Source organism: Octopus bimaculoides, chromosome 10 (assembly GCF_001194135.2).
Source record: "Octopus bimaculoides isolate UCB-OBI-ISO-001 chromosome 10, ASM119413v2, whole genome shotgun sequence".
NCBI classification, from domain to species: Eukaryota; Metazoa; Mollusca; class Cephalopoda; order Octopoda; family Octopodidae; genus Octopus; species Octopus bimaculoides.
The window spans coordinates 7277959-7292636 of record NC_068990.1 but is presented as its reverse complement, the minus strand read 5'-3'; the positions used below and the strand labels follow the sequence as shown (position 1 = coordinate 7292636).

Below are 14678 nucleotides of genomic sequence, written 5' to 3'. Positions count from 1 at the left end.
AACCCTACGGTTAGGGTTAGGGTTAGCCTATAATAGAAAGGTTTATTAGCTACTGCCAATATGCTTCAGCCATTTTTTGACAAGGAATTAATAATTTTTTCACGGATAGAATTGTTTCAGAATCGTTTGTTTATGTAGTCGGCACTTAATGTATATCGGCTGAATGGACGTCAGTGATTGGTTGAAATTACAGAAATACGACAACTTTAACATGGAATAACTTAGGGATTTCTTTTTTTTTTTAAGAAGACTAAGAGAAAAAGATGTTTTATATGACACATTCTACCAGTGTTGTTCCAAGTTTCAAAGTGTTTCGTTAAGAAAATACTGTGGCCCCCGTTTTAAAATAGATCCGTGCTCTCTTCATCATTGTCATTATTACCATTGGCAACAATAAACAACACATCACTACAATCATTAACCATTGAGATCAATGATAATCAGCTTCTCACTACTTTAAATTTTTAAAAGAAATTAACCTAAACTCAGTATTTAACTGCTACAGGTGTACCCTCCAAATATTCTAAAAATTTTTAACATATTGCAGACAATAGGATATTCAAAACATTTTTTCTTCTTTTGTATGGAATTTCACAAATGAAAAACACCATTAAATATCAGTGATCTTCAATATTACTCCCAAACTAGATGAGGGAATTATTTGGCTGTGAGATTCAAAGTGTAAGTTATTGATAAATATTTAACATTAACCCACTAACATTTGAACTGGACCTATCTAGCCCAAATATTCTACTTGTTTTATGTGCAAACTGTCCACATCTGACTGCTCACACCTACCCTACAATGTCATTCAGAAAAGAAACAATCACTTCATCAAAATCTCAAAGCTACAAGATCACTTCAAAACAATGCAATAAGCATTGCACTTGATAGAGTAATCTGAATGCTAAAGGGTTAATCTTTTATTTATTTATTTATTTATTTATTGTTTTATTCCTAAGAATGCAAGATCTGCCAAAAAACTTACTTCTCCTGTTGCAAGGATATTATTCAAAAAGCCAAGAAAACCTTCTTCTTTGATTTCATTGTCAGTAAACAGAAAGGTAATACCTTTCCCGTACTGTCCAGAAGTACGATAAAGATGCTTGAGGTCATCCATTAGGTTTGATGTTGTATACGATCTATCAAATAAAGTGATAAATAACAGAATCAGTTTAGTTTCCTTTGTTTTATCTTTCAATCAGGCGGAAAGGTAGAGCCTGTGACCTTTCACAGGCCTTCCAAAGTGAGTGGGAGCAAAGGAGGAAGGTATCTTCAAAGTAGTGAGCAGACCTGGATGCTTGTAAGAAAGTGGACTCCGCTAAGGTTAACAAAGGTGTCAGGTATTGGTGTTCAGTCAGGTGATGGATAGAGTCTGCCATCCAAGTAGGCCACAATGGGATTTCAACTTAGAACAACACAAAGCGCTGGAACAAAGACATTCAGTCCAATGTTCTTATGGTTCCATCAATGAACTCTTCTAGATTGGTGCATTTCTATCAACTTAAAGAAGATGAAAAACATAGTTACCTTCACAGGATTTGATTGTTGAATATATTGCACTGAATTAAATACTCCTCAATCTGATAAATCTACCAAGACATTACTTAAACCAATTCACCAATTTTGGGAAGAGTTTGAGAAGGCAGTTAATTTAAGGATTCGTGTAAGTTATTTTTTTAATTAGATATTTTTAAAAATACACCAGGCGTAGTTTAATAAAAAACAGATTTTTTTTTAAGTAAAAGAGTCTTCAGGAACCTTTGTAAAATGTCCATTTATCCATTTGACTCAAAAAGGAAGTTCTGTGGTCAAGTGCGAAAAGGTATAGAGGGAATAAGAAAGGTATAAACGGTATATGGAGAGATACACTAGTATAAAAAAAAAAGATATAAATGGAAAAAAGAAAATTATTTGACTTCAGTTGTTTGAAATTATTTTTAATAGGACTGTGAATTGCATCAACTACTCTCAATGAAAAATATTTAGTGAAAGGCGGTGGTATTACATGACAGCAAACCTTTCTTGAAGCTATAGATGGAATCAAATACTTCATTATATCTAAAAAGGTTATGTCACGATAAATAGATAAATAGTTGTTGTGAAGTAGTTTCGGTTCAGCTGTGATTGAGAGGAAGTAATTTGAGTATAACTTGATGAGTTCACAAATTTATTGCCCTGTATGTACCAAGCCATCATGCTGAAGAGCATTCTTTACACTCCAATATGTATAGGGTGCAATGAAACAATCTTGAGAAAATGAACTCTACTTTCCCAACTTTATTCGTATGCCTGTTGATTTTGGTGGTTGCCAGACTCAGCCAGAATATGACATCTCCTGTTCCTCTGTAAATATTATGGGTGGTGTGCTGATATGTTAAATTATAACCCAAGTAGCAATTGGTAGAGCAAGTAACAAACTCTTACCTGGTCAAAGTGATTTGGAAAGTGGTATACCCAGCAATGAATGAAGCCAGTCGTGTAAGACTCTGCTTTCCTGAGCCACCAACACCAACAAGAAGAGCATGTCCTTTAGTTGTGCAAATAATCCGGGATATTTTAATAAGGTGAATCATAGCATCCTGTTGTAAGAGATGAAAAAGATTTTACTCTTTTAGAATCATATTTCGGTTGAAATATATAGTCTTTGTTTCAATTAATTTTGAAAATAATGAAAAATTTACTGGACTAACTGAAATGATGTTTGAAACGAACTCGTACGAAATATTTTAATTTAGATTTTTCTTTTAAATCAAGATGTTTGTATAGTAAAAACAGAAGCAGTTTTGAGCAGGTTGTTATTAAAAGGGTTAAGGAAGAAATTGCAAACCTTTTTTAAAACAACCCAGTAAAAGTAAGTAGACCGTTCTTACAATTTCCAGTAATACTATATAGTTCAAAGTTCCACTCTTAATAATATACTGACTGGGATAATTGAAGGTTATAGCTTTTACAGCCTTCACCAACCAATGTGGTCTACTGCACAAGCTATCAGTAGACATTCCATTGGTAATGAGTTTTCTAGGAAACATTTTAATGTCATATCAGCTACGGCGGTACATATTCTAAAATTGGCGCGATACAGACAAGATTAGCATGGCCCCTGCGTAAGGATGACATGCAAATTCGTAAAGTGTTCCATATTTTTTTTCTTACTTTTTCTACTGACATGGATATCCATTTAAATGTAAAGACATTCGAGCGAGATCATTGCCATGTAAAGACATTCGAGCGAGATCGTTGTCAGTGCTGCAGGACTGGCTTCTGTGCAGGTGGCACGTAAAATACACCATTTTGAGCGTGGCCGTTGCCAGTACCGCCTGACAGGCCATCGTGCTGGTGGCACATAAAAGCACCCGCTACACTCTCGGAGTGGTTGGCGTTAAGAAGGGCATCCAGCTGTAGAAACTCTGCCAGATCAGATTGGAGCCTGGTGTAGCCATCTGGTTCACCAGTCCTCAGTCAAATCGTCCAATCCATGCTAGCATTGAAAGCGGACGTTAAACAATGATGATTATGATGATGATGATCAGTGGGGCAAGAGCTTATATTGAACCTTTTTTTACAAATTCATGTGTGTCCTATTTCAGAGACAGCAGAGCTAATCAAAAATGCACAGTGACAACATCTGAGCAACGACTATCAAATAATTAGAACAAAATACATTGGAATATAACGAATCACCTTAAAAAAGACAAGATCCATATTAGCCCCTCTGATAGCTTCATTATATAGATGCATAAAATTTATCAATCGAGTGTTCAGTTCTGGAAAAGAGTAAATCTCTTCATATACTCTTGGGGCCTCTATCTCTGCATCATCTGCCTCTTCCCCTGCATGACAAAAAAAAACATAATAATTGTATCGTATGGAAAATAGAAATATGCTATTACTTGTTCCATGAAATATGAAAATGTCCTATCATAATTCAGGGAGGGAGCCTTTCTGTGGTTGTTCAACTTGCTGGAAATAGCAACCAAATCCCAATCATATCACACAGATAAAGAATGGACAAAAGACAGGAGAGCACAACATGATCAATCAGAGTTGATCTTTGGCTAGAGAAATTCAATAACAAATGTTGTTTCAAACAGGAAATATCATGACAGATATTTCATGGCAGTTGTGTTGATACATATCCATCAATTTCACTGCACTTCTGTCAACCAAAATGTCGTGAATGAGACACAAGACTATTATTATTGCTTGTGTTCTTTCTCAAAATCATACTTTACTAGCTGGTGATCTTCAACAGAGTCAAGATAACAGTCACATACCATCATCAGCCTCTTCTGTTTTATATCATGTTTCCAATTGCTAAAATGAATTAGGTCCATACGCAACAAGACTCCTCCTTATCTTGATTAATCAAGTTGAACTTATGTGTTACCTACTTGTGTTCTACTTTGTCCTAAACATCACACTGTGATACATTTTATCTTTTTGCCACAGCTAAACTGATTTCTACAACAGTCATGATAAAAACCACCAACTGGACACCTGTAGAACTGTATGAAACTTATACAAACATGACAAACATAGTATGATATCTTTTCCTGTCAGTTGATTAAACTAAGTCAATATAGAATAAGGAAACATTTCCACCCAGAAACACAAGGATATTTATAGTGGATATGTACATCTTCATCTATCGTCATATAATCCAATATCCAATATAGTAAATCCTACTATACTGCTTTAATTATAATACCTTACATACCTCACCCCAATTCTGTGGCACTAATTATGGCAAATTAAAAAGATATAACATCCAATGAAGTTTGAAATATATCAGTCACTTGAGGTAGTTTTGCACTTTCTAGATGCTTTACATGGTCACCTTAAAATAGATATTTATCTCCACTTAAACATGGATGTTCTGTTAGAAGAAACTATACTGCAATAGGTACTACGAGAGAAACTCTCATTTTGGCTTTCAGTGCAAAATGCACTTTTACTTATATCTCCCATGGTATCTATCACAGTAAAGTTTCTTATAACAGAACATCCATTTTTAAGTGGGGTAAATATTACTTCTTAGTATTAATACAGCCTCTGTCGCTAACATATATTTCTTCAAATAGATGTCTAAGTAATTAATTTATAGACTTATTTATTTTTAACTTAGATAAAGGATCTCAGAGATGAGGATGGTGTTTAAGGATGCATGATGGACATTTGAATAAAAATTATTTGAGCAAAAGTTTTCGTATAAATACTTATGTATGTGGTCAGCCTTTTACAACACAGATTTTTATTTGATTTTAATTCACTCTTCAATAACAGTAACAAGGTTAGAGATTTTATGTGGTTGTTTATCACAACAGGTCGTTGAAGTGTGAGATATACGATATCTTTATTTACAATGTTTTCATTCGTAAGTTATAACAAATATTATTGTTTCTTAATTAAAAGCTATAATGATAATCTCGTTACTTATAACTTGATTATAAGTATTTATCACTAAGCATAACTCTTAGTTTAGGCTGCGTAAATGTTATGATGTATACATACCAAGACGCTGAACGTACGTTCATTACGTGCATGTATGTTGAAGATATAGATTATAATTTTTTGACCGTTACACATAAAAAAATACAGTTTCATTAATATACAGAAATAAATTCAAGAAGTTGAAAGAAACGAGAAGTAAAAGGAATTAAGTTTCTACATTAATTTATTATATACATTTTTTTTACATTTATAGAAATTTAGAAACAAATCATTTCGTCGTAGAGCATTTACAACTTAAATTTTATATTAACTAATTTCTCATTCTAACTATAAGGCTTCACGATAATTCAGTATTGTCGGATTTGAGTATTGAACATGGCATATATATTAGCCTATACTCAAAAAGGGTGAGTGTCGTGGATTTTAGTAGCATCCAATGATCACTGGAGATTTTGCTGAAAATCAGGGTTTTTATAACTACTCATACATGAATCACAGAACCGTAACCCCATGAAAGATTTCTTCAACGAAGTTCATAATTCGTATATGGGCAGTAATTTTTAACCAATGAGAAATCAATAATTTCTCATGTTCGGGCAAACGAACTTATGTTCTCTCTCCGCCTCTTATGAGTTTGCTACAGAGACATCCTCTTCCGAGATTGCATTGACCATCAATCAGACACACAGAAAGCAAAACGCTGAATAAAAAATGTTGCCAATAAAATGTAACTTATTACATACCTGTGGCTTCTGGCGCATCCCGGAGAAAATTTACAAAATAAGGTTCTGCCTTCATCGATGAAGCCAATGAGGCACCAAAATACTCTTTCGCCACCTAATGAAATATTCACAAAGATGTATTTATTTGATTGTACCTAAACAGAACAGACAACACACTAAAAAGAAAAGTGGTTAGAATACTTCCTTACTTTTCTAATCTCAAACAAAAATGTCAATATTCACAGAACAAAGAAATCCTTTTATTACTATATTTCTGTTGAAATATGCTGCTATTGGTTCAATAAATTTTGGAAATAATGAAGAGTTTAGTAAAATAACTGTGGTATTATTAAGCTGATATCTATTTCGTCTGTCTTTACGTTCTGAGTTCAAATTCCGCCAAGGTCAACGAAGTGCTTTGCTGTATTTTGCCCATCAATACGTTATGTGTTCAAATTCCGCGAGGTCAATTTTTGCCTTTCATCCTTTCGGGGTCAGTAAATTAAGAACCAGTGAAACACTGGGTCTGTGTAATCGGCTAGTCTCCTGCCCCCCCCCCAAATTTCAGGCCTTGTGCCTATAGTAGATAGGATTATTAAGCTGATGTCTGGGACATAAATTTATATAAGAAAGACATGAGAGAAGATGGAGGGAGGTGAACAGAAGTGGGGTGGAGGGTAAGTTGATAGTCAAGGCAGCAGTTAGTGCTAAATGGTTGGGGTTGAAGGGACAGAATCAAATAATGATGGTGAGTTGGCAGTGGAGGGGAAGTACTGAGGTATGTAGAAGTGCGTTTGAGAGAAAACAGAGGGAATGAGGGGTGGATAGGTTGATAGCTAAGGCAGTGGGGTAGTTGTAAGTTGTTTCAGTTGAAGAGGAGATAGGACAAAATACCCACACATATAAAGAAAGAGTGAGAGAGAGAGAGAGAAAGATAAAGACAGAACAGAACTGTTAAGAAAACCGAGCTGTATTATACATAGTGACTAGCTCTAGCCAAAATTGAGAAAAATCAATATGAATCAATGAATAAATATTATTTTCAGTTTTCCATCAAGTCCAGTATTATACCAACTTCGTGAAACTGAGACTTCTTAGCACTTTCTTTGATTTCCCTCCTTGAGTATGTGTGTACAATCAAATATGTTTTCTAAATGATCCTTTCATTACTAATTTGGCAAGTACAGTGAAGTCGATGCTTTGCTGACGGAGTCAGAATAGCAACCAAAACATGTTAGAAAATGTATTAGTCTTTTACTGATAGCTTAATTTTTCCTTGCTGCATATCTATTCCAAGTTAGTTTCTTAATACTCCCTATGTTAAATAATGGCAACATTAACCAAACAAAGAATTAAGTGTGCAGCATCAAATTACAGAAGTGTACAGTGCAGGAGTGGCTGTGTGGTAAGTAGCTTGCTTACCAACCACATGGTTCCGGGTTCAGTCCCACTGCGTGGCCCTTTGGGCAAGTGTCTTCTATTATAGCCTCAGGCCAACCAAAGCCTTGTGAATGGATTTGGTGGCCGGAAATTGAAAGAAGCCCATCGTATATATGTATATATGTGTGTGTGTGTGTGTGTGTGTGTGTGTGTCCAACATCGCTTGACAACCGATGCTGGTGTGTTTACGTCCCCGTAACTTAACGGTTCGGCAAAAGAGACTGATAGAATAAGTACTAGGCTTACAAAGAATAAGTCCTGGGATCGATTTGCTCGACTAAAAGCGGTGCTCCAGCATGGCCGCAGTCAAATGACTGAAACAAGTAAAAGAGTAAAAGAGTGTCAAATTACAGAATGAAACACCAACTGTGGACAGAAAGTCAATTCTTGAGATCTCATACCACAATATGATATCCATTTGGATAGTTACCTTCTGCATTTGCCAATGTGGACAAAGTCTGTGAATGAAAGTGTGAACTGGCATCTACTTTCAGCCAGTTAGATAAATTAAAATAACCTAAAAGAGCTTGCAAAATTATTCAAATGTATAAACAATAATCAACAGCTAATAGTTGTATTTTTAAAATAAATAAACTCTATAGCAGGCATAGCTCTATGGTTAAAGAATTTGTTTTGTAACCACATGGCTTGGGATTTGAACCCACTATGTGATACCTAGGACAAGTGTTGTTACCATAGCCCTGCACTGACCAGTGTTTGGAGAGTGAAATTTGTAGACAAAAACTATGCATGCATGTGTGTGTGTGTATGCGTCTAACCCATGCCACCATAGAAAATTGAATTTAAAAACAATGATGATGGTTAACTATGATGATGCAGATGTGTATGTGTCGGTGTATATTTTTCACTAATTGTTAGCACTCCGTCGCTAATGACATCGAGGGTTCCAGTTGATCCGATCAACAGAACAGCCTGCTCGTGAAATTAACGTGCAAGTGGCTGAGCACTCCACAGACACGAGTACCCTCAATGTAGTTCTCAGGGATATTCAGCATGACACAGTGTGACAAGGCTGACCCTTTGAATTACAGGCACAACAGAAACAGGAAGTAAGAGTGAGAGAAAGTTGTGGTGAAAGAGTACAGCAGGGTTCACCACCACCCACTGCGGGAGCCTCATGGGGCTTTAGGTGTTTTCGCTCAATAAACACTCACAACGCCCGGTCTGGGAATCGAAACTGCGATCCTATGACCGCGAGTCGGCTGCCCTAACCACTGGGCCATTGCGCCTCCACTTTTTTTCACTAATATATATTAGCAAAAGACATAGGTAGCAGCATCACTCCTACCCGCCAAAATTGCATTACCTCTTTTGATATTTGTTTTTCCACAAAGTTATACAGAGATTCCCTTGGTAATCTCATTGTAGGACATTTATTGAATCAGTGACAACTCACTAGAAACCTGTAATCGATAATATAAAATAAAAGTATACAAATCACTTATCAATGATATGAGTATTACCTCCTTACATACTTTCTCAAACCAATTCTTATCATCTACATTGATGAAGCGGTCAACCAACACTCTAGTGCATTCATGTTTCCAAAGACAAACAAGAACTTCTGCTGTGTTAATAACCTCTGCTTCACTTTTCAACATGCCCTGAAATATTCAGACAGAAAATACAACCAAGTAAAGAAGAGATCTATTATAATAAGGAAGTCATTATTTCAGCCAACCTACCAATCAGTTCTCAAATACAAAACATATAAACATATCAGACTGCTACTATAAATTCATTCATCTGTTGAGGATTACAATCACCAGAGCAAACATTCTATCTGCTAGAAATAGCAGACAGGTTTCTGTCAAGACTCCATCAAATGTCTTAAACACACATACACACACACACACACATTGGAATAATGTAGTGTTAGATACACCGTTCTCATTGTTGTCAACAATATCATCATTATTTTATGCTTATTTTCCTTTGTTGGAATAAGTTAGATGGATCTCACGGTATCTCACCATTCACTGTAGTCCATCGTCTGGCACACTCTTAGCAAATGAGAAAACTGGCCATCTTTGTTATGTATGTCATGTCTGTGGTATATCTTTTACGGCTGGTGCTATTCCTATCACCAGCCATATTACAACATATAATGGATTATTTGAGTCTGTTTAGGGATTGTCTTTGATAAACTAAAAAGTCATCACTTCCCTGTAGCTATGCTTTTATTCTGAGTTTTATCCCTTCCAATTACTCTTTTCTTTTTAGTGGGGCATGGTTTCTTGGCATGATGATACAAAATTAATAGGTTAGATTAGAAATATCTGGAATGCCTTTCCTAATACGTCTGCTGCATCAAGAACATCCGGGGTTAAACAACAACCATTAAGAAATGACCCTTTATTCTCCAGCCTTATCATTCTGTACATACATACAAAGAAACCAGGAATAAATAAAATAGCTAAACAGATTACCAACATAATAAAAAGTTAACTGAAATATCACGCGCTCAAATCTTTTTAATGTTTTTGGCTCCATCTGTAAACTTCACCTTCTTCAAAAATTGATGTCAAGGCTTCTAAATACACTGTTACAATTTGTTCTTTATAATGTGGAGCAATGTAAAGCCAGACCAGTGCATCTTTATTGAGAATATCCTCTCAATATTTCCTCTCCAAAGGCGGCAAGCTGACAGAATTGTTAACATGCCAGGCAAAATGCTTAGCAACATTTTGTTTGTCTTTATGTTCTGAATTCAAATTCTGCTGTGGTTGACTTTGCTTTTCCCTGAGCACTGGGGTTGAGCACTGAGGTTGATGCAATCAATTTATCTTCTCCCGTGAAATTACTGGCCTTGTGCCAAAATTTGAAGCCAATGTTTCCTTTACATGATGGTCAGTTTGATAACCAAAACAGATAAACCCATTTACATAGAAAAAAAAAACTATTGGCCAGATAACGAAAATGTAGATTAAGTTCATCTAACCAGAAACAATAAAAATGTTTTCAGTGATTTTGAATTCATTAACTCAGAGCTGGTAAATTACCACCACATCTACTTGACTGTTCTACCTCCGTATATACAGGATATAAATTCGGGACTATTTCATACAAACCTGCCATATTCTACTGAGATCTCTCAAATTAAAAACATAATGAAATTTGGCTGGAGTTGGTAGCATTTTCACTTTTATATCTTGCCATAACTTTCTGGTTGCAGGTATGAGTGTTGGAACCATTTCAATAACACTTTCAGGAAAGTGTCTTTCCTACAAAAAAAAAAAAAGTTTGATAATTTATTTGTTGCATGCATGTCTATACATTTTACCTTTAGTCATAATGAAACATAAGATAAGCCCTCTTGTACTAGAAACATATTTATATATTCAGGATACAATACTAACTCACTTCTACTCATAGCTATTTTACATTTTTACTGCTATCCATTAATATAAACTATTAACATTTAAAGCAATATATAGAATATTCTGCTTTATTAATATAAACTATGAAGTATAAAATGATGCCTTCTATCAAAACAGTAGTGTATCATTCTTATGGTTAGCTTTTAGTAATTGAAAACAATTCTAGGCTTCATCAATAATCCAGTTCTCAATCAAATTGAATGCATTTTTTAGCAATGATGGTTCAGTCCTAAGCTACATTTGAGATAAAATAACTGAAATTTGGGTCATTAAAAAACAAAGTTAGGTCAAATTATGTGTGGTCAAAAATGGGAGAGTAAGGCAAAAAATTGACTTTAAATCAAAATATCTTTTATTTTAGCAGAAATGTATAGATTAATTGGGTCTAAAAGAATGTGCATATTGGGAACACAGTTTTGGAGAAACCTCATTAAAAAGTATTTGTTATGGGAAAAGTTGTGTGGCTTTAAGTAATAAAACAATTTTGAGTCTAAGTATCCCAGCTGTTGAAAAAGAAACTATATAATAGTTGTGTCCAAATGAAAAGGTTCTATGAGATAAATCTCATGATAAAAGCCTCATCAAAAAATATTTGTTATAAAAAGGGTGGTGTGGCTTTAAGTGACAACGAAAAGGAAATCCTTTTAACAAATATTTTTATCATTTTAAGATATCTAACCTTATAAACGACAATATCTGATGTTATGTGTCACTTAACTTAATGGTACTGAGCACTTAACAAGAATTTGAGAAGTACAGGGTTCAATACTCTGTAACAGCTTGCTAGCCAGTTGTTTTCCCCATTTTTTAAGGGTATGTAGCCAATCTTCTAAGCTGTTTTCACAGCTATTCTGTATTCAAGATTTACTTCAGATGGAAGAGCTCCATGAGAAGAGTCTTATGGTGAAAACCATATCACTTACAAAAAGAGCTGTGTCGCTTTAGCTGAAATCAAAATATTTTTGTCTTTTTAAGAAAAGAAAAATTATTATTTCAACTCAAATGAAAGAGTTTATTGAGACTAATATTTTGGAAAAAACCTCATCTAACAATATTAGACATACAAAAAGTTATAATACTTTGCAATGTCATATCAATTATCATTATTCTGTTTATCTATTAAAATATGTATGTATTAAAAACCTATAGAAACTTTAAAATTCCCTCATTAAAATAACTAATTATTAATTTAATCAGAATAGAACATTATTGTATAATAAAAATTGTTTAACAACATGTTTATTTGTAACAGATATCATCATTATCATCGATGCTGCTATTAATTCTTTGTTATTTTTGTGAGCAAACAACATTTCCAAGTTTGAACAAAATCTGTACCTATAAAATATTTGCTATAGTAACATTCTTTTAATTATACAAATAAGTATGGTTTATTATAATAACAGAGGCATTGCCTGGAAAGAAAGTGGACTAGAATGGAAAATGCAGGCACAGAATCCGAGAATATTCTTAAGCATTGAACGTGACAAAATACAGGACAAGAAGGAACAAAAAAAGCTTAAAATATTGCTGCTGAAGTTAGAATTTGCTAAATAAATAAATATCTGAAATTGTTCATCAGATAGTGTGTACACTGTTTTTTTTTGTTTTTTTTTTTCTTTGCTATTCATTGCAAATTTTTAAAATTTGAGTTAATATTTTTGTATTTTTGACTTAAAACTTTTTTGTATTAAATTATAACATTTCTGCCTTATTTTTAGTATTACATTTTTTTTTTCAATTTTCTTTTCTTAACAAAACTCCTTATCCAAAAATTTTAAACTATAGATTTTGTGTTATAAAATTAAATTCATGTAGAGTATATGTAAATTAAAAGAGTAGAAAATAGTAAAAAAAAATGTTTTAAAGCAACAAAAGTATTAATTTCTTTAAAGTTTGCATTGTCAGATAACAAACTATTTAAAGTTAGAAAAATATTTTAAAACAATTAATGCTAATGAACAAACTGAGTACAAAATGTTAAAATGATTCTAACCTTAAAAAAAAAAAAAAATTAGGAGTTATAATTGTGAATTTTTCCTGAATTGCTATTAAGTGATTTTTTAAATATATAAATTTGTATTATCAAATTTTTAATGCGTAAACTTGCAGGCAATTAATCTTTTCACTAAAATTGAAAATAAACAGCTTCTAGAGCATTTTAATTCAGACTTTTAAGTAAAACTAAAATATAAAAGGGCATTTATTACTATTTTAGTTTTAATATTCTAACTTCAGAAGCAATATTTTAAGTTGTTTTTTTTCTTTTAAGGTCATGTACTTTTCCAGGCTTAATGACTGCTTGTTCTGTACTTTTCCAGGTTCAATACTTGAGAATATTCTAGGGTTCTGTGGTTTTGCAGATTGGTGCATACTTGTACTTGAATCAACTCAGTTGTGAACTCAGAAAGGTATCTATTGTCAGCTGATGAATGAAACAGAGTAATGCACTTTGATAAAGAGCAGAGTGCAAATTTGAATTCCTAACCAGTTGGTCAGCATTCTAGTGCCTTAACAAGTAGCATGCACCCTAGTCCTTGAAGCAATTCAAGTTATGTTAAATACAACAGGTAAATGGAATGCAACTAATCATTTTATTGTAGTTTTGTAATGAAAAATTATTAAAAACTGAAAAATGTAGATTCATTCCCAATTCACTGGGGAAATATAATAAATTTTCCAGTCTTAATAAAAACATTATTATCTCCACCATTATTACTGTCCTAACATGAATTCATGTGAGGTGATGATTTTCAATTTAGTTAATTCAAATAATTTTTGTTACTATTGACCCAGGGAAAGGCAGGAATTGTTTTCATTTTCACTTCTTATAAGTTTGCGATCCAGCATCTGTTAACTATAATAGATTACACTTCTAAAATTGAACATAACATTCCTTTTAGCTAAGGAGAATAATTAGCAATATCAGAGGAACATTAACAGAGAAAGTAGTCTTTGTGTCTGGCAGATGTATGAGTACAATAAACACTACAAATGAACAGAAAATAGACTTCGTCAAATGCCAGGGGAGATACTTAGAAGTAGTTGTTAGCTTACATTATTTGGATGACCATGTCAGTAGTGGAGGTGGGAGCTCCAAGAGCATAGCTGCTAGGATAAGAATAGGCTGGGCAAAATTCAGAGAGCTTCTACTTTTGTTGATAACAAAGGGCCTCTACCCCAGAGTGAAAGGCAGATTCTATGCTACATGGCAGTGAAACAATGATTGTGACTGCAGAGGACATGTGAAAGCTTGAAAGAAATGAAGCTAGTATGCTTCACTGGATGGGCAATATCAGTGTGCATGTACAACAGAGTGTAAGCATCTTGAGAGATATAATGGGCAAAAGAGGCATCAGATGTAGTGGGCGGGCAAGAGAGAAGACTTGCTGGCATGGTCATGTGATGCATATGCATGAGGACAGCTGTGTAAAGAAGTGCTGATCTCTAACTGTAGTGGGAATTTGTGGAAGAGGTAGACCAGGAAGACATGGGATGAGATGGTGAAGCATGAGTTTTGGAGGCAATGACAAGTGATTGAGACCTTTGGCAATTTGCTGTGCTTGAAAAGACATGTCATGCTCAGTGCAGTCATAGTCATAACCAGTGCCGGTGATGTGTAAAAGCATCCACTACACTCTCGGAGTGGTTGGTGTTAGGA

At 34.1% G+C, this 14678-nt stretch overlaps 1 protein-coding gene and 1 non-coding gene across 2 annotated transcripts in view; one reads left to right on the top strand and one right to left on the bottom strand.

The window, feature by feature from the left end:
• The window catches only part of LOC106871452 (dynein axonemal heavy chain 5), a 358231-nt gene that overhangs the window by 70211 nt on the left and 273342 nt on the right, over positions 1 to 14678 (bottom strand). The window contains exons 53-58 of the mRNA XM_014917924.2: positions 10709 to 10861; positions 9101 to 9241; positions 6198 to 6291; positions 3685 to 3833; positions 2428 to 2582; positions 989 to 1142 (exon numbers count right to left, since the gene is read on the bottom strand). Coding sequence (XP_014773410.1) covers positions 989 to 1142; positions 2428 to 2582; positions 3685 to 3833; positions 6198 to 6291; positions 9101 to 9241; positions 10709 to 10861 — 846 coding nt within the window. The remainder of the gene's footprint in view (positions 1 to 988; positions 1143 to 2427; positions 2583 to 3684; positions 3834 to 6197; positions 6292 to 9100; positions 9242 to 10708; positions 10862 to 14678) is intronic.
• On the top strand, positions 3042 to 3148 carry LOC128248970 (U6 spliceosomal RNA). Its single transcript, XR_008265116.1, has one exon. It is a non-coding gene; the product is annotated as a U6 spliceosomal RNA (small nuclear RNA).